The sequence below is a fragment of the Lepidochelys kempii genome, chromosome 2 (genome assembly GCF_965140265.1).
Source record: "Lepidochelys kempii isolate rLepKem1 chromosome 2, rLepKem1.hap2, whole genome shotgun sequence".
Taxonomy (NCBI): Eukaryota; Metazoa; Chordata; order Testudines; family Cheloniidae; genus Lepidochelys; species Lepidochelys kempii.
Window position 1 is genome coordinate 72425152 of NC_133257.1, and position 18782 is coordinate 72443933.

Consider the following 18782-nt stretch of genomic DNA (forward strand, 5'->3'; position numbering starts at 1 on the left):
AGGCCTTTTTCAAGGGATTCTTCCTAGAATAATTTGGCTCCTGTAAAATGTATTTACTGGGTGCAGAGGTTACAGCAAATATTTTCTCACTATATTCACGTAAAGACATTTTCTGTATATGTGCGGTTCTAGTTGTGAAAGGTACTGTCAGATTATTGTCTAATCATTTAACTGCCTAGGTCACATGCCAGGGCGTGGAAAATCTCTTAGGATACTGGTCTCCTTGTGGTGTTAAGCAGTGTTCCATCCAGACCCAATATACCAAGAGCACTACATTTACTAGCTGGCAATTTTCTGTCATTCTCCCCCAGTCATTGTTACAAAATGTGTGTGTGTGTGTGTGTGTGTGTGTGTGTGTTCATTGTTGTAGCAGCAAAGGTAGCGGCACCCTCTCTTTTGGCTGCACCTAGCAGTCTTATATGCTTTATGGTCCAGATGCGGGCTTGGGCCCTAGCACTGCAGCTTTGGGACTGTATAAGCTGCAGAACTCTGAGTAACAGCAGGGCTAGCAAGTGAACCTGCAGCCATATATATCCCAGCTTCAGTCAAGGTTATAAAATCAAGAAGGTTGTGTGGCAGTTCCATCTGTCAACATTTGTCAAGGTCTGCTGGCCTTTTTTCTGGGCCTATTTTTTCCACCATCTGGCTCAGGCACTCTGACAACTGCCATTCAGAGATAAGCAAATCAGTTCACCTTGGCCACACTTATAGATAGCAGGAAGATCCTACCCATCACCTTCCTACTTTGAGCCCTCATTCTTCCTTTGCTACTTCTGCCCCCATTCCCAGACATTACTGTGGGGAGTTACCCCTTTGCTTGGTGACTCTTACTTCCTAGTGCTTTCCTTTCTTCCTTTGCACGTGGCCCGATGGGGTGGGAGGTACACAGGTTCACATATAATTTACTGTGCCACACTTGGATATGGACTTGTGCTTGGCTTTAAAATTCCCCACCAAACCATAGTCTCAGATTCCTGTCAAAACAGGAAACGCTAATGACAGCAGATAGCTGTGGCTACTCTTGCAGGATCACTCTTTGCCTCATTCAGCCTCATACTGTTGCTAGGGCTATTGTTTTTGGGCTCATTATCCCTCTCTGATTCTCTCCCTTCTCCTCTTACCTCCTCTCTCCTACCTCCTCCCCTGACACTCCCAAACTCACAAAGCAATTACAAACAAAATGTACAAATGCTCATACAAAGCACATTTAAAACTCACTATCTCAAAGTCTTAAAATGTTTGTTAAGCAAAACTCAACTGATCTGATGTGCATGGAAAGTGAATACAAAAGGGACACTTGGATAGACCAAAGTACATTAATTCCTTAATTCAAGCAAATAGTCAAGGAAAGATACTCATAATATTTGGTGCAGCTCTATGAGAACTAGATCCAAAGTGCACTGAAGTCAGTCAAAAGACTCCATCTGACTTCAGTGGGCTTTGGATCAGGCCAATAATAATCATAATGTGAAAACTGATGATAATGAAACAACTTGTCTGTCAAAACAAATTACTCGCCTCAGGTGACTGAGTGAGTAGATTTTTTTTAAGGCTCGGTGGAAATATTACAAGGCATACAGACAGAGGCTGAATCCAGTGGCTGCTGTCTGCTCCTTTTTAGGTGGCTGATGTACCTGTGTTATCCTGATGGGAAAGCCAGAAGAGGTACACTTTGATCAAGATATTTGTGTGATGACTTTTTGTATTATAAAATTACAAACACTACACATATAAATATGAAATAATACAGATATGAAATTGCAATAATAATCATACTTTCTACTAGTGCAATGGGAGATGGGGCATGATGGGTTCTCTTTGAGGAATTCCTGTGCCACTATGGATTCCTACAGGATGATTTTGCTTTAAAATTTGATGAAAACCAGGCAACACCAGGAGAATGACATCAACCTGTATCCATATCCTGTTAAATTATAGTATGAGGATTTGACACTTGGTCAGGGTTGACACTGGCTTCTCTGTAACAACTGCATTACAGATTGCAACATCCCATATCATTCAGAAACAACCCCGCAGGATTACAAAAAAAGTACAAGGGATTTGACATATGATGGCCTACCAAAATACTGAAAGAACACATTTCAAGGATGGCTTAACTCTCCATCTCAAAACATAATACTTGGAAGAAGAATATTAATACCGTATTGGATGCAGGTCTCAGATCTTTACCTTTGTGGCAGCATCAAAACAGACAAAACCCATGCCGAAGTCAATAGTAAGCCCCATAAGATGACTCTCCAAAACACAGGCATATGTCTTGCACTGCAAAAATCAGAAAACACAGTTACTATACTAAGTAGCACTGCACTTTGTCTGTTAGCTCCAGTAAATTCTTTTTGTTTGCTCCAATGCACACATCTCAAAATTATTGTCAGAGAAAGGATTGCGTATATGTATTAGGTCAATTTCATCCCAGTTGTAGCTCAAACTAGTGGATTTACACCAGAGAGGAAATTGTGCCTTTAGAAAGAGTCTTTAATTTTATTTTGAAAAAACAAAAACATAATTCAACAGTAATTTTAACGGATTACTGTAGCAACTGATAAAAAGAAAGTCTCATTTTATAGCCAGATTTTTCAATGATTTTAGAAGATAAAACAGAGTACCATCACTAAACCTTCTTATATCCAGATTTAGAATAAATAACTGTGTTTGCAAAGAAAATCTGTTTGAGATGCTGTTTGCTTCTTTGTTATCTGCTCAACCTCAGTGGTACAATATGGTGAAAAAGAATTTATGCAATCAAAAGAGAACTTTCATTGTCGACTAGCACACAATATGTAGCTCTAACCATAAGCTTTTATGAGAAAACCTTGACATTTTAAATGGCATTCGTTCTTTGGTTTCTTTTTTTAAGAACATGGCATTTTGATATACGACATGAGAAATCAATTAGTGACATTTTCTTGATCAAACTGAGCTCTCTACTTCAAAGCCGGCTTCAGGTTCGTAATGGCAATCTTGCAATGTTCAACACAAATTCTGATTTCCCTTGTCAAAAATATTTAATTATGTCAAAATCTGATGCACCAAAGTGCTTTAAAAGACCATATTTCACACAGCTGCATCACAAGGGAACTATTTATGGGAATTTTACTTTTCAGATTAAAGTCAGAGACAATTAAATTCCCCAAAATCTTCGCCCTGAAGACCCTAAGCAAGAGCACAGATTGAAGGATTTTTCATTTTCATCCAGTTCATGGATGTTAATACAATGTGCACACTGTGTCACAGGACTGAATATTAATTATTAATATTGACGTAAATCGGTTATTGTTGTACTGTTTTTATGAAGACACTTATTTCTATGGAACTGTGACTATCAATGAATCTAAAATAAATAGCATTTATTAAAATTTCTCTTTACCAAGAAACACTCCACCAAAACACTATCTTATTTTTCTCATGGTGCTGGCTTCAGAGCTACCCCAGGTGTGGACACCATAGGTAAATTCCTGGGCCCACTAAAGTTAATTGGAACATCTTTATTATTGTTTCATGAGTTTTTTTAACAATTCTAAGACTTTTTCCCCAAAACGTAAAAGCATAGGAGTTGTGGGTGTTCAGAGCTTCCAAAAGCAAGGCCATATTTAGTTAGGTGCCTGAATATGGATTTAGGGGTTTACTTTGAGAAATCCTGGTTTGGAAATGTTGACCTTATTGTCTCCTTAAATAAAGAAACTTAGGATAGAATTTTCAAAAGTGATCAGTGTTGGCCTAACTCTGACGACAATGGGAGTTTTATCATTTACTTCAGGAGGAGCAGAGTTAGGCTGACGCTGAGTATTTTTGAAAATCTTACCTTTAATATTTTAGTAGTTATATGTGTCCTGGTGTATTATTGCATCTTTAAACAATTTTCATTGAAATATGTTATATAGCAGGAAACCTGACAATGACAAACACAGAGTAATTTTCATAGTACAAACACAATAAAGTCAAGAGCTAGGGTATTTGATGGTTGTGGAAAATATGCATTGCAGATATTCATATCACATCTTTTTGACATTTTTATTACTGTAAATGCCATTGATTCACATGAATGAAGTACTATTTCGACATTAACATTGTACCACATAAGGGGCACCCTAAATAAACACACACACACACACATACACACACACACTTATTTATTTACAGCTATGAACAGAATGGCTTTACTTTTTGAAGCACACTTAAATGGGCAGCCCCCTGAAGACAAGGACCACAAACTACATCTTCTTTGTGGAAAGGTTCTTCTGCGCTAAAAAGATGAACCATGTACACCTGCTTCTTAAATTGCAAGAAACATTTATTACTTGATATATTATTCTCGGATTTGAACACAGACATTTTGAAAACTTTAAGCTAAGTACACTTTGTGGAACTGAAATAATTGCATCTTGTTCAGTTAATATGCTGGCTGATATACAGGTGCACTACCTTTCTCTCCAGGATAGAATATGGTGATGGCTGCATCAAGACACATACCATAGTTGTTAGATAAACTGTACAAGCACATCACATAATTCAAGGCTTTCAGCTTCAAATATGCAGACTTCTAGCACCTAAACTAAAGTAAAATCTCCATTAGTTGTCATTAGGGCAGATATGAAATTTTTCTGCCAGTCACTAGAGAGAGTGAGAAATGAGAGAGCAGTTCTAGTTCCTTCCTGTAGGGAGAAGTTGTACACACACACTTCAACCATTTGACCATGCAACATGTGAAATGCAATTTATTTTGATGTGGTCCCATTCATTAAAAAAGTTAACTAATGCTACGTTAAGAAAACTCCCACTTTTATTCAAAAATCAGGGTTTCATTTTGTAGGTTTACCTTCATATTTTATTTGTTGTTGTGTTTTCAGAAGTGAGAGGCAGTTTTCACTGCAAATGTATTGTAAAAATGCTATTATATTATAAATATTAAATCTTTTTCCCATGGGTCAAATATGGGGGGCAAGGGGCGGGGGAGGAGATGATTTTGGCTTTGGCAACATTTCATCCCATTGAAGGAAAAATGGGTTCACATTTGTAAAGTAGCACATGTCACACTCGATCAGATTTATGAATTCCCAAATATTGAAAATCTCTCAGGTTTTTAACATGCAAAGCAAAAACTGGTAGCGGCAGAGTGCTATTATTAACTCACTACAACATGTATAAAACAACAGCTGCTTTATTTACATTGCTCCAGCTACATTAAGTAAACACGAACACTACACTGAGGACTAAAATTTGTCAAAAAGACAATATCTCAGACTGGGAATAACAGTCTGCTCTAACGGAGCTGACCTCCTATTCCAACAGCATAATCATCAACTCCACCCATATGGAAGATCAGTCTCAATCTATCACTTCAGCCTAAGGTTTCCGCTCATCTTTTTAACTCCTAGAAATCTTGCAGAGGTATCTAAAACACAATTAGCAGAGTAAAAACAAACAAACATAAAAACAGGTAAAATTTATAATGGCCTTTGACCAAATGAGACTTTAAGGTCTTTGGGACGGGGGCCATCTTTTCTTCTGTGTTTGTACAGCAGCGAGCACAATGTGGTCCTGATCCAGGATAATTAGGGCTCACAGGGACAGTGGTAATACAAATAATAATCCTAAGTAATAATTCATTATTATTAAATTGTTGCAGTAAGTTTGGAATATGCACTATAGGATAAAGGTAAACCTAGTTAACTCTATTTATTCTGGGTGTCTCTTCATATTGAATTATTCTGCAATCTTTAATTCAGCTCCTCCTTCATGAACTTGGAGAGAATAAAATGAAGAATACTACCCAGGTGCATGGATAATGCCAAAGTTATTACAGCTTTAAGGAAAACCCTTAAAGGTGTACTAAAAACCATAACAAACCATGGAATGATTTCACATTGATTATTGGCTTCCTACACAAAAACATGAAACCTTGTCAAAAATGTGTCCCAAAAAAACAGCCACAAAATATTTCCTCTCTCAGTCCCAGTGCACTCCCACAGTATGGAATCTTAAACTGGGATCATGAATAATTCAGGAGCTCAGCTCCAGAAGATGACAGCCCAAAGTACTATGTTCCTCAGATCCTACGCCCTCAGTTCACACTACAGTTCCAAGGAGGTGTTTAAATTATCGAAGGCGTGATGTGCTATGAGCATATTGTAAGCTATTTCTGAAGCTTGGAGAACCTGAAAACACTTGGGTTATAGGTTCAAGAATCAATTCAGACTTTAAAACTCAACTTTTCAAGCACAGAACTTCCATGGGGGCAAACTTTACAATGTAATCACAAGACAGGCTACACAATAATGCTCATCTTCTGGAGTGAACAGCTAACATAAAAACAAGAACAATAGTAAGAAAGTACATAAAGGAAGCCCATAAAGCAAGGAATGCAACATTCAACATAAAATAGTAGGGACTTCAAGAAAGACTGTCAGCCGCATTCAGTTGACTTCAGTTAATTTGAACACTACTATAAATGCTGCAGATGTCTTGGGTTCTTCTCACACTTTAAAAAAAATGCTATAAGACAACAGGGAAAAGGATTTTTTCCCCCACTATCTATGTGACTTCTGTTTTTTCTTTAAATATCTAATTATACGCATGGATGTTCCTTATTGCTCTATAGAAAACTAATTAACTATAACATAGGTATAACATAACTCTACAATGGCACCTCTACATTATTATAAATTGCATGACATGTTAATGTCAAAGTGCTATCAGCTTTATTGTTTATTTGTCTTCCTGAAATCTTATTTTTTCCTAAGGGAAGTTTGCTCTTTACTTGTGTGTTAGAAGCTGCAGAAGCTATGAACTTGGGTCCCAAGTCAGCAAGGTACCTATCTGACTTCATTGACTTTGACTTCAGTGGTATTTCTCACATGCTAGAAGTGCGGCAAGTGCTTAAGTATCTTGCTGAATTGTGGTCTTAACCAGGTTTATTTTTAAATAACTATATTTGTAATAAACTCTATGGACTGTATTCTTTGCTGTTGTAAATTGGCATAGTTCCATTGACTTCTATGGAGATATGTTAATTTATACCAGTAGAGAAATTTTGCCAATAAGTGTGACTATAGTAGAGTCCAGCCTACATTTGGATGATCTTTTTAAAATGAAAAATTAACAAAATCCCAAATTTAATTAAAATGTAAAAAATATGGATGGCTTATATGCAGAAATATCTGCATATACGTGGGTTTGCATTGAAAGTGAATTGTATATGCAAATAAGACACTGAATGCAGTTACCCATTTGCTTGTGATGTGACTTCATAGAGACTTGATTATAAATATCAATATAATTATTATTTGAGAGTGCCCGTTTATATTTTTCTGATCATCCATCCATGAGACCCCATTCTGATTTTAACCTGGCTCTTTCCTTGTCACAGAATGATGAGACTCATTGGCACTTTGTAGAGGCCAATCATGCCACTTCTCAACTACCACTGAAAATCTATTATGTGTTTGATGATAAATGTGCAACAAAACTGTGGGAAGAAGGATTAAGTCACAAACTATTGAAAGAAAATTAGAGCAAACTAAAAGTAATTCAGGTAATGGAATGGGCATCTGGCCCATCCCCTTTCCCCCCTCATTGGGATGTAGGAAGAAGTTCACATACAACACTAAAAGTGTATACACAAAAGATGAAACTGATTCTGTGAATTTTGGCTTTCTGTCAATTTCACAAATGATAAAATATTTTACTGTTGATAGTTCAGTTTCTCACATGTGCTATAGCCAAAATGTAACTTTGGCACGTAAAAAAATACTTTCAGCTCAATAAAGACAAGATCACAGTGGGGAGACGTGGGAATAAGACTGTTAGAAGAGGTATTACTGGGGACACTGAAGCACATTAAATACATTTGAAGTATAAAATCTAAGAGGTAGAGCCAAAAATCAGAAGTGGAACAGCAGGTACCCCTATAAGAAGAGACAAAATTGAAGTAACTTGAGTGCTGATGGTTATTATAGATGTTTTGTTATATTTTCTTTTGTGGAATGCCCTGTAGTGCAGTTACAAACATTGCCTCAGGTAATGATATGAGAAGTAAGAGGTATCTTGATGTTTCTGAATTAGGAGATTATTTGTTTTTGTTTTGTTTTTTTTTAAATAGTAACTGCGTCTACATTTTCCAGCACAGTAATAAAAGTTAAAACTATTCCTTTAAAATGTAACAGAGAGTAACATTTTTAAGTTAAAAATTGGCATTTCTGAGATTAACGGAATTAGCTATATGCATGAAAAGTGACAGCATGTGTAATTCTGCCATATGGGAACCAGTTTTATAAACTAAACATATTTCATCTCAGCTCTGATGGTTTTGAGATCAGGAGGGTATTGCCATATATAAACATTTAACATTTTGCTTAAACAATAAGCGCCCGATGTTCAAATGAGGGCACAAAAAAGATGTATGCATAGAAACTTGTCTTTGAGCACAAACCAGCATTTACATATACCAAATAGGGGCAGCATCTAACACTTAGATGCACAAATATTCTACTGATATGCAAATATGATTTTTTATGTGTTCAGCTGGAAGACTAATCATGACAACATCTTTGCAGATGTATCCAAAAAGATATTTTTCTGATTGCTATATCAACATTACAGCTAGGAATGGGTGAATCAGAAAGAACTGGGAACTTCTTTTTATATTTTAACATAAACTATCATTCACTGTTGGTCACCTTAATTTCACAGTAAAATGCTGACTGGGCAACTAATATTACCCAGCTTGCTCTATAAGTATAGCTATAGAATAGTCCACTACTAATCTCTACTCTGGTATCACCTACTCCTCACTCTGGCATCTGATAATTAAAAAGAAATGGCAACAAACAAGAAATGTATGGAAAAAACAAAACAAAAGTGTTAGGCTCAGTTTTGCCCTCATATTGGTGCAGCACCTATTAACTGCAATGAGAGTTTAATCCTTGTGAGGTCAGAATTGGGTCCTTTATATCATCTGATTGTACAACAATGCTGTCCAAACAGCTGTGTTACCTCCCCATTGTTTAAAGACTCTCTCTCCTGTTTTCCTTCTGTCCCTACTTTGCCTATTGCCTTTTGTCATTATTTATTGAGTTACCTATCCATGGTAATTAAAGGCAGAAATTTGAGATGGGTAAGGATGTCCTAAGAGCCTTTGATTACAAACTCCATGGGAAAGGTGACAGTATCTTCTTGTACTTAGAGCTGAGCAATATAGAGAAATGCTAGACAGACATATAATCAAAACACCAGGAACAACTAGGACACTGTATAGTTACAATAATAATAATGTGAGTAATCCATTAGACGGTTAGATGATTCCATCTCACTTTGGCTTTTTTCTTATTCATTTTCATCACTGACCATCACTTAAGTCTCCAAAACACAGGCATTATGGCAGCTATCTCACCTGAATTCGTTCAACTTCTAAAAAAGTTGCTGTTTGGAAGGCTTTTTCCCATAGGGTTAGGTCACACTCTAACTCCACGGAAAAGTAGAGGTCCTCTCCAGATTCAGATTGGACACCGAAGCAGTGTTTCCGACGATCCAACAGATCACTGTCCTGATGAAAGCTTGAAGTTATATAATCTGGCATACATCATTTATATTTCTTACTGTAAATATCTATGCCTCAAATCTAACATTATAGTTGAGCATTGCTAACTTTGTACATACTGCATTAGTAGGTGAAAGTTCAGGAATTGCGAAGGAAGGCTTGGGTCTAAATGTTGACATCTGAAGGAATTTGAAACAAGACGTTATGTTGAGAGCTGTGCATTTTAACAACATACTGTACTAGGGTTTACAGAAAACCACAAGCATAACTTTCAACATCTTAACAAGCCATTTCTCATAAAGGCTGGGTGTTTATTTTTAAAGTAATGAAGCGTCTATAAAATATGTCTTCTATTTATCCACAGAAGAGGTCAAGCACAGAGTAAAATGAGAGATTCTTTAAACTGCCAACCTCACCAATGTACCCCATTGTACCCCACCAATGGAGTGACAGAATACTTCAGCATAAATAGTAATTCTGTCCTTGGCCTCTCTACTGAGACCACCAGGAAAGAGTCCATATTTGTGCTAGTTTACTAAATCCAGTATTAAAAGGTATACATTGTTACAGCCAGCCAGAAGAGATTTTTGTTCATCCCAATAGTAGAGTTGCTCTTTTTAGAATTGTTTGTCCATAATTTAAGATCCAGTGAGAGGAGATTACATATACTACCAAGAAAGACATTTGATATCAGACTGTAAAAAAATATAGCATTGAATAGTTGACAGGATTTATAATTGAGAAATTTGCAATGAAATCCACCATTAAAAAAATGTATCAATTAATTTTTTAAAAAGCACTTTGAAAAACAGGAACATCGTGGTTAAAATTCTGGCACACAGTTCACACAAACACACTTGTGAAAACAAGAAAAGAAGCACCCCAAAGGATCACAGTGCAATAAATTCATTGTCACAAATGACAGGCAACAAGGTCACCACTTAAACTGAGCACATATGGCATCAGGAATAAAAAGAAATGCCTTTGGCTCTCAAGGTGGGTAAGGTCATATCTTATCTCGGACCAACTTCGGTTGGTGGGAGACAAGCTTTCAAGCTTACACAGAGCTCTTCCTCTACCAGCTGAGTTAAAGGGAAGTCTCAGTTAGCTATAGTTTATTAGCATCTGCACGCACTGTAGGCCAGATATTAGAGAGTGACTTAGTATGTGATTCAAAACCTACTGAAGCCACAAGGAATCTTTCCATTTACATCAGATAGCAATGGATCAGGCACATAATCACAGCCATTTGAACCACAATAACACAGGGAGTAGGTACTCAGATACCATGGAAATGTGATGGCAGTTGTGAACTGCATACATTCTTGGAGGCTCAGATCCTCAACTGGTGTAAATCAGCATAGATCTTTAAAAGACAATGGAGTCATGATGACTTACATCAGCCTAGGATCTGGTTCTCTCCATGTGAGAGAGCACAGTGTGAAAATACAATGTACAAAATACAACATTTGTGCATGCACATTTACAAACTATACATAGATCTTCCACATACTCGACTATTTAGGATGTTTCAAACTTCTCACAAAATAACAATTGCCTGAATTGACGTATTTATGTAGGACTTGTAAGATTGATTATCTACCCAAACTATCATGGTAATATATGGTTAGAGCCTGAGAACTGAACACAACATTTGAAAAAAAAATCAATTATTACTTTGGGACAGAATCACTGTCCCGTTCCTTTGATTTTGCACCATTCAGGCAGTGTAAAAAGTGTGAAGCCCACCAATCAGTCCCTTTGTGGGATGTCCCCTGGCATAAAGGGTCTCCCAAAAGGGTGTAGAGCTGACATAGCTGGCTTCGTCTAGTCTCTGGTACAGGGGGTGTATTGAGGGTGAGGGAAGGGGATTGGCTGCAATGCTCGGCACTCTGGCCTGATCCTTCAGGGACCACAGCCAACAGAGACAAGTTAGGGCAGCACCCTATAGTGTTCTAGCCTGCACTGGGGCTGAGGGAGAGAATCTGTTTGTTGGTCCTCAGTGTCTCTTTTTCTGCTGTACTGTGTTGCTCTAGATGGCTGAGGGAGGGAGGGAAGGATGTTATCCTTAGCCAGGCTCACAGAGCCAGTTGAACTATCCTGCTGACTCTGGGGCTCTCACTGATGGGTAGGTAAGCAGGCAATGGGAGCTGCCTGAACTACTTCCCTCCTTTCCCTTTGATGGACCAGTCAGACACCAGGCAAGATGCACAAGAGCTGAACCAGGGAAGGGACAGCAGCTGCTCAAGACCGCCCTAAGCTCACACTAGAACTGCTCCTAGAACTGCAGGGAAGTAGTGGGAGACAACCGGCGAGGTGACAACCCTTATGCTTCTCCCCATAGTGAAAACATTCCAATTTAAAAATGTGTAGAGCACCACTTAGCAATCTCATTTTTCAATAATAATCAAATACAAATTTTCTTAACAGCCACCTTAAAGGCCAGAAGTTAGAGCCCAAGGGCCATAAGTGTCCCCCAGTCCTCAGGTTGGACACCCCTAGGTGAGAAGGGCAAAGCATAACACTTTTATATTTGGATGGTAGCAAAGAACTAAAAATAAACATTATCCCATAATGTGCACATATTACTAACAACTTAGAAGGTACCTGGAATTGAATCTATCACCATCATATTTAGAACACTGATAAATAAGGCTAAGATTTTGTCACAGGTATTTTTAGTAAAAGTCACGGACAGGTCACGGGCAACATACAAAAATTCACGGAGTCCGTGACCTGTCCGTGACTTTTACTAAAGATAACCATACAAGCTGCGTGGCAGAGGTGCGCAGCCCTGGCTGCAGCCCCCCGCTGTGTGGCAGGAGTGCACGGCCCCAGCTGCGGCCCCTGCCACAAGCCCTGTGGTTGGAGCTGCCCCCATCATGGGGCAGGAGCACACGGCCCCGGCTGCGCCCCACATCACAGAGCTATGTGGGGAGCATAGCCACAGTTCCAGCCCCAGCCATGGCTCCAGCCCCGGGTTCAGCTGCGGACAGCTGAAGCTGAAGAAGTCACAGTGGCCCGGTAAAGTCATGGAATCCGTGACTACCGTGACCCCTGTGACTAAATCGTAGTCTTACTAATAAATAATAACATATTGCTTATTGAAAACACTCTTGTAACTCTTGTCCAATGAAGTGCCCTGTGCTAATGCTAAAGCTTCTGGGTGTTTCTGGCATGTCTCACACAGCACTATGAAGTCTATAGAAAACAGATAATAATGGCTCTATATTCATATTTGGTGAGCAACTGAAGATGATTTCTGAGGACTGTCAACCACATACATCCTAAATTTGGCATTCACCCTCAAAGCTACAGTTACATTGCTGCAGGTTTTTATCCCAATGAGTGTCCATTTGCCATAGCAACACACGACTCTCAGCCAATGTGAACTCAAGCACCGGAAATGATGCAATCACCATCAGTAAGGGGCTGATGCGTAAAAGTGCTAGACACCCATTTAGCACAGTCTGCAACTCCTGTCCCAGGGCTCAAGCAATGATTTAATTTCAGATTTTAACCTGGTTATGACTTTGAATGTGTGGTGGTCATTATCAATGTCAGTAATACCGCTGCACGTTCAGTCATAAGTTTATTTGAAAGTGTATTAGTGTTAGAGGTTCACACCACATATTATACCAGGGCAGCAACCACGGCAGGGTGAGTGGGGCAGCCACCCAGGGCGCAAAGCCAGGGGAGGGAGGCAGAAAAATGGGATGGATGAAAAAAGAAACAGTAGGAGGCAGAGCCCTGCAGTGGAACAGGGATTCACGGGTCCCATACCTGCCACCCTTACTTTTGCGCTGCTTCTCATGGCAGTGCTGCCTTCAGAGCTGGGTGGATGGAGAGTGGTGATTGCTGGCCGGGCACCCAGCTCTGAAGGCAGCGCTGCTGGCAACAGCAGTGCAGAAGTAAGAATGGCATGGTATGCTAATGGGACCCATGGGACCCCCTGCCATTTTATTTGTTCATCCTATTTTTACACCCCCCACTCCCCCAGCTTTGCACCATGGGTGGCTGCCCCACTCACTCCACCCTGGTAATGGCCCTGATGGATACAACTGTGTTGAGAATTTTAAAAAAAAACATATTTCAGAGCAAAAAGGAGAGATTTTCAAAACTTTCATAACTGACATGACAAGCACAGATGTGCCAGGGCTATGAAGTTCCAAGCCTAGCAGTGCCGGGACTGAGCCCAGGCAAGCTCCCCCACAAATTAAGCACTGAATAGCATACACAGGGACAGGAGAGTAGTGCCTGTCTTCACAAGGTTGGATTTAACTCATCAGGGTTTCATGGCCACACTCAGATAAGTCAATGGATCTGTTCAGCAAGGGGCATGACAAAATAAACATGTAAATATGCAGTTTTCCAAAGAGTGAGCCTCACCATGCTAACAAGACTCTGAGCTATAGCTATTCCTTTGGCCATTTTCCTTCTGCTAGGCAAAAATTATCCGGTAGCTGAGCAGCACTCCTCAATGCAGGATTGAGTTCCCTTACACTCCCTGAGTTCCCTTACACTCCCTGCCCTTTTTATTACTTTTTCACCTGTGCATAGGTGTGCAACACTCCAGACCTGTACCTATGTATCTAATTGTACTTTCTGTTAAATAATGGATAAGCAGGTCAATGGACTGACCAGTGTGTGTATAAATTCTTTGAACAAAAGTGCTATGTGCTTGTCCCATATAAGATATTAGTTCAGGGTAGTATGCCCTCCCCCAGAAAGCATGAGAAATTCTCTAACGGATGCTGTAAATATGAGATAACAATGTCTGGAGTCTTGTACACTGAGTTGGACTAAGAAGCCATTCTTATTAACTAACTTTTCATCTCATGGAAGCTGTTTTGTTGATAAGATGTTTCACTTCAGTACAACTATAATGCATTCAGACACTCGCCTAGTGATTATCATAATCTTGTTCTTTTATTATCACTTATTAGTCTGTGGCGGCTTTTATTGAACTTTGTGATGACTTCATATGTGCTGTATGAGACTAATAATGATTTAATTGTAGTATTTGCCTGGGAGCACAATTAAAAACAAATTCTCTGGGAAAGAATTGTCACAAGAAGGGAAAGTTGTACCAGTCTCCTGACTCTCCACTCCAAAAAGGTCATTTTATCTACCCATTTATTTATTTATAACAGAAAGTCCAAAGAAACAGCCTTGCAGCAGAACTGACTGTCAGGAAGGTCTTTGGCTCATGTCCACATGCTGTGTAATCCAGCATCCCTGCTGTCAGGAGGGGTGACTCCTGTTTGCCCAATTAATAATGATGTACATATTAAATAAGAGCAATACATTTCTCCCAGGGAAACTAGCATGGTTCATTAACTTTAAAAGATCAAGTGAAAGTGGAATACTTCACAATCATTGGATAGTGGCATTATCTTCATATTTCTCCAGAAAGTCTATTTTCTTTAAAAACTCCATGCTCTCCAGATAAACACTGTTCCTTTTTTGAAATACTCCCTACTTTTTATTTTACTTAAAATGTAGCTGGTAAACACTAGTAGGTAACCTCTTCTTTGGGCCAGTCGTCCAATATGTGAATGGCCTGAGCTTCCACGACAGTCAGTGGGAGCTGAAGGTATTCAGAACCTAACAGTACCTACTCAGCAACAGCTTCCAAGACTGGGTGACCAAAGTATGCCTCACTCACATGGATCATATTGGGCTAGACGGAATCCCTTCCTCATGCTGGTGAGCCATTTTTGCAGTCCCACTGATGGCAACACTCACCAGCATGAGTAAGGGGTTCACAGTCTGTCCCAATGAGAGTTATTGGGCAAAACAGACTCTTTGGTATCAGGTGACTTTAATTTCATTTTTTAAAATAGATATTTAGTTCAGCTACCACCTTCACATTAATGGAAATGATTTTCTTATATCAAATTTTATACTACGTAGATGGGAAAAAGTTGATAAGTTCCTCTGCTGACTGGTGAAGCCAGCTCAATGACCTCTTTGCATCACAGTAGAAATGCAAAAGGGGCTTACCAGACACAGTAATTGGGCCCAATACTTGTCTAGGTTCTTTAAAGATAAAAAGCACTATACAAATGTAAGCATTAATTCTAGAGCACATTAGGTGTAAAGAGAAGTTAAAAAAACCATTTAGCAGGAATTTTCCACCTCCAGTCATCATTTATTTAGTCACTGAATATTAATTAGTTCTTCACACTCTCTGCCCTGGTTTACTATTATTTTAGATATTAATCTTCCCTCACATTTAGCTGCTGGGTATATCTGCATGAATAAAGAACTCCATTTTCTAAGTGGTTCACATGCTTCCTTTTGTATTCCTCTTTTTAAGAACAATCTCCTTGGCATCACAATTAGTTGCTATGGAGATGATTTTGATAGCACTTACAAGCAGCAAGAGCAGATTCACTTCAGAGTAACAAAGATATTGTTTCATGAAACATTCTTATTAATAAATAATAGGGAAGAGAAGGCATAACATAATGAGTGTGTGTACACACACACACGCACATATATATGCACCCAGGATCTGCTGCCTGTACAGATACTTTTCTCAGATTTCTGTTTGGTGAAAATAGCTCCTGGTATTTATTTGCTGAGAAACATGCTGAAGTGTGTGTGCGTGCTTGTGTGTGTTTGAATACGCTGAGATTATATAATTCTTCTAACATTGCAAAGAAGCATTCATGGCGGTTTTCACCAAATGGAAATCTGAGAAAAGCCTTGGTACAGATGATTGGTGCAGTGAGATGCAACATGCTGAACATTACCTCGGAGGTGCTGAGCTCCCAATGAAGGGCAGCATGCTGCAGGATCAGGCCCTTGAATATTACATATTAGTATAGGTGGAGAAAGTAGTGACATCCAACATTAAGGTTGCCTGATGCTTTCCTTTATAAGACCCTATTTTCAGTTGCTTATAACTTTGCCAGTCTTTAACTGTTTGAGCTGATATTTTCCATGAAAGGTATCTGCTTCAGGCTGGAATGTTCTTATTAAGTGTCAGCTAAAACAGTTTATCCAATTCTGAGAACGAGGTTACAAAAACTATGTTGTTTTGCCCATACTAAAGAACTTTGTACAACTGTGTTGTTGACAAGCTCTCGTTTCCATGCTTTGCAGCATGAACTTCAAATTCAGAGATGGTGGGTGGTGATGGTGGCACTGATGTCAGGGATGTGCCTTTTGCCATACCCATTAAAATCTGTCATAATTTTGTCACGTTAATTGCTTTTTCAAAATGAAAAGGAGTACTTGTGGCATCTTAGAGACTAACGAACTTCTTTGAGCATAAGCTTTCATGAGCTACAGTTCACTTCATCGGATGCATACATTTTCAAAATGGTAGTTCACACGCGATCAGTAGAGACTTGACAGCTAAATTCTCCAGAGAGTGCACACTGAGCATGCTCTTCACTCCCCATAGGGCAACTGAGTTTGCTCCATCGCAGGGTTGCAGTTGACAAGCAGAACTTTCCCTGCCATTACTCCTCCTGCCTTCTGGGGGCTGCTGTATAGCCAGGTACTGAGAATGAGGAGAATGTTTCTCCTGTTATCTCAGTGATCTCCTTGATGAACCCCAGATAACATGGAAAGAAGGATGAGGCAGTCTGTTTTGAATGCAAAGTGCTGGGGAATGGGGTTGGAGGTGAAGAGATGCAGGGCATGTGCTGGGGAAGAGAAGCAAGAGTTCAGTGTACATGGGAGTTAGCAGCAGGAGCCAGAAGGTTGGAGTAGGGATAGGGGCAGGAAGAGAAGGGGACAAATAACTGTTTGGGTCTGTCAGGGGGAATATAGGAGGGAGTAGAGGGAAAGGGGAGGATAGGAGATAACTAGGGTTAAGGGAGGAACTATGGAGAAAGGAAACATGGCAGACTAAGTAGGGGGAGCCCAGGGAAGTGACACAAGAGTCCATGAGGATAGCAGCAGGGGAAGGGACGAGAGCAGGAGCTGAGGAGGTAGGGAGAAGAGAGGCTGAGGCAGGCAGGAGCAGAAGTGAAGAGAACATTGCCCTACAGAACATGAAAATTAACTAAAGTAAACAAGGCTTTGGTCTCTGTTACTGGAGCTATCAATTAATAGAGCCTCCTAGGGTTGGATCCTTAGGTTGTCTACATTGCTCTGGCAGCATAAAAACAGACTAAAGGCAGCTGAAGTGCCTAGCTGAGAATTTTCTTTGCATCAGGGACTCTTTCAAATGTACACAACTTGTATAGCCAGCTCTTCATCCTTGCTTTTTCATCCCTCGGCATCAGAGCTGTGGCAAATGATTCCTCCCTGCCTGAATATCCCTTTGGCAGTATTCATAGGTGGTAGTATTTTAAGCAGCCTTGAAGCTGTTTAAAGTTATTTCTTGAGACCAAATTGGTCCACAGCAAGCTATGCTGATTGTCAAATAGTATGCGAAGAATCCAGTCTTATATCTATAGATTATATCTATCTGTCATGTATTTTTGTTTGCACTGGTGTGTCATGTTAGCTAAATGCACAGCTGTGTCCTGTATTTCTCCCTTTTTCTCATCATATCTATTTATATAATAAAAATATACTGAAGGAGTAAAATGAGTTATTTTTACCACCAAGAGTAATTATTCTGTGCTGAAAAAATTAAGGTCAGAGGCTGCTGTTCTAACTAGGAGTTTAATTTGAGTAAAGAATGCATCATTAGAGCACTCAAGATAAAAATGAAAAGAAACACATTTAGTGAGTCATGCACACAGGGATAGTTGGGAAGTGAGAGTTTGAAATATGACATGAGCCTTCTGTGCCTTCAGGTTGGAGCTGATTAGGAAGATAGTAAGGAAATAACTGCACTGATATGAATAATACCGTGCATAAACTCCAGCTGTTCACCATCCTGACACCTTGCCTGTGTGGACATAATCGTCCTCTATTTCATTTCAGAGCTAATTTGCCATCAGACTACAACTACTGCTCCATGCCAAATAAAATAGCATTTTTACTGTAGGTCTCAAAATATCTGTGATTTAACACCCAGGAACTAGAGAGGAGGTGATCAGACTACGAAGGGATTTACTCTTGATTGAAAGTGAAGACTTCTATGGTGGTAAAAATTAACTTTAGGAAATAAAGGCAATTTTGACTGTCCTGGATATAATATTTTAATCTAATTTGCATAACCTGCCTAAAAGATTATACCACACTGGATTAAAAATTTTAAAAAATGGTCTACATAACAAAATGTTTAATTATGTAGTGCCTTTTATCTCAGAAC

At 39.2% G+C, this 18782-nt stretch overlaps 1 protein-coding gene across 19 annotated transcripts in view; it reads right to left on the reverse strand.

Moving 5' to 3' along the window:
• SNTG1 (syntrophin gamma 1) overlaps nt 1–18782 on the reverse strand; it is a 526846-nt gene that overhangs the window by 41726 nt on the left and 466338 nt on the right. For 15 of the 19 annotated variants that reach the window (XM_073331218.1, XM_073331217.1, XM_073331225.1 and 12 more), the window contains 2 exons: nt 9410–9562; nt 2191–2283 (listed from right to left, as the gene is read on the reverse strand). The exons of 2 other annotated variants lie outside the window; for them this stretch is intronic. In XM_073331218.1, coding sequence (XP_073187319.1) covers nt 2191–2283; nt 9410–9562 — 246 coding nt within the window. Of the gene's footprint in view, nt 1–2190; nt 2284–3823; nt 3911–9409; nt 9563–18782 lie in introns of those variants that run through there. 2 more of the 19 variants (XM_073331230.1, XM_073331229.1) reach the window with 2 other exon arrangements.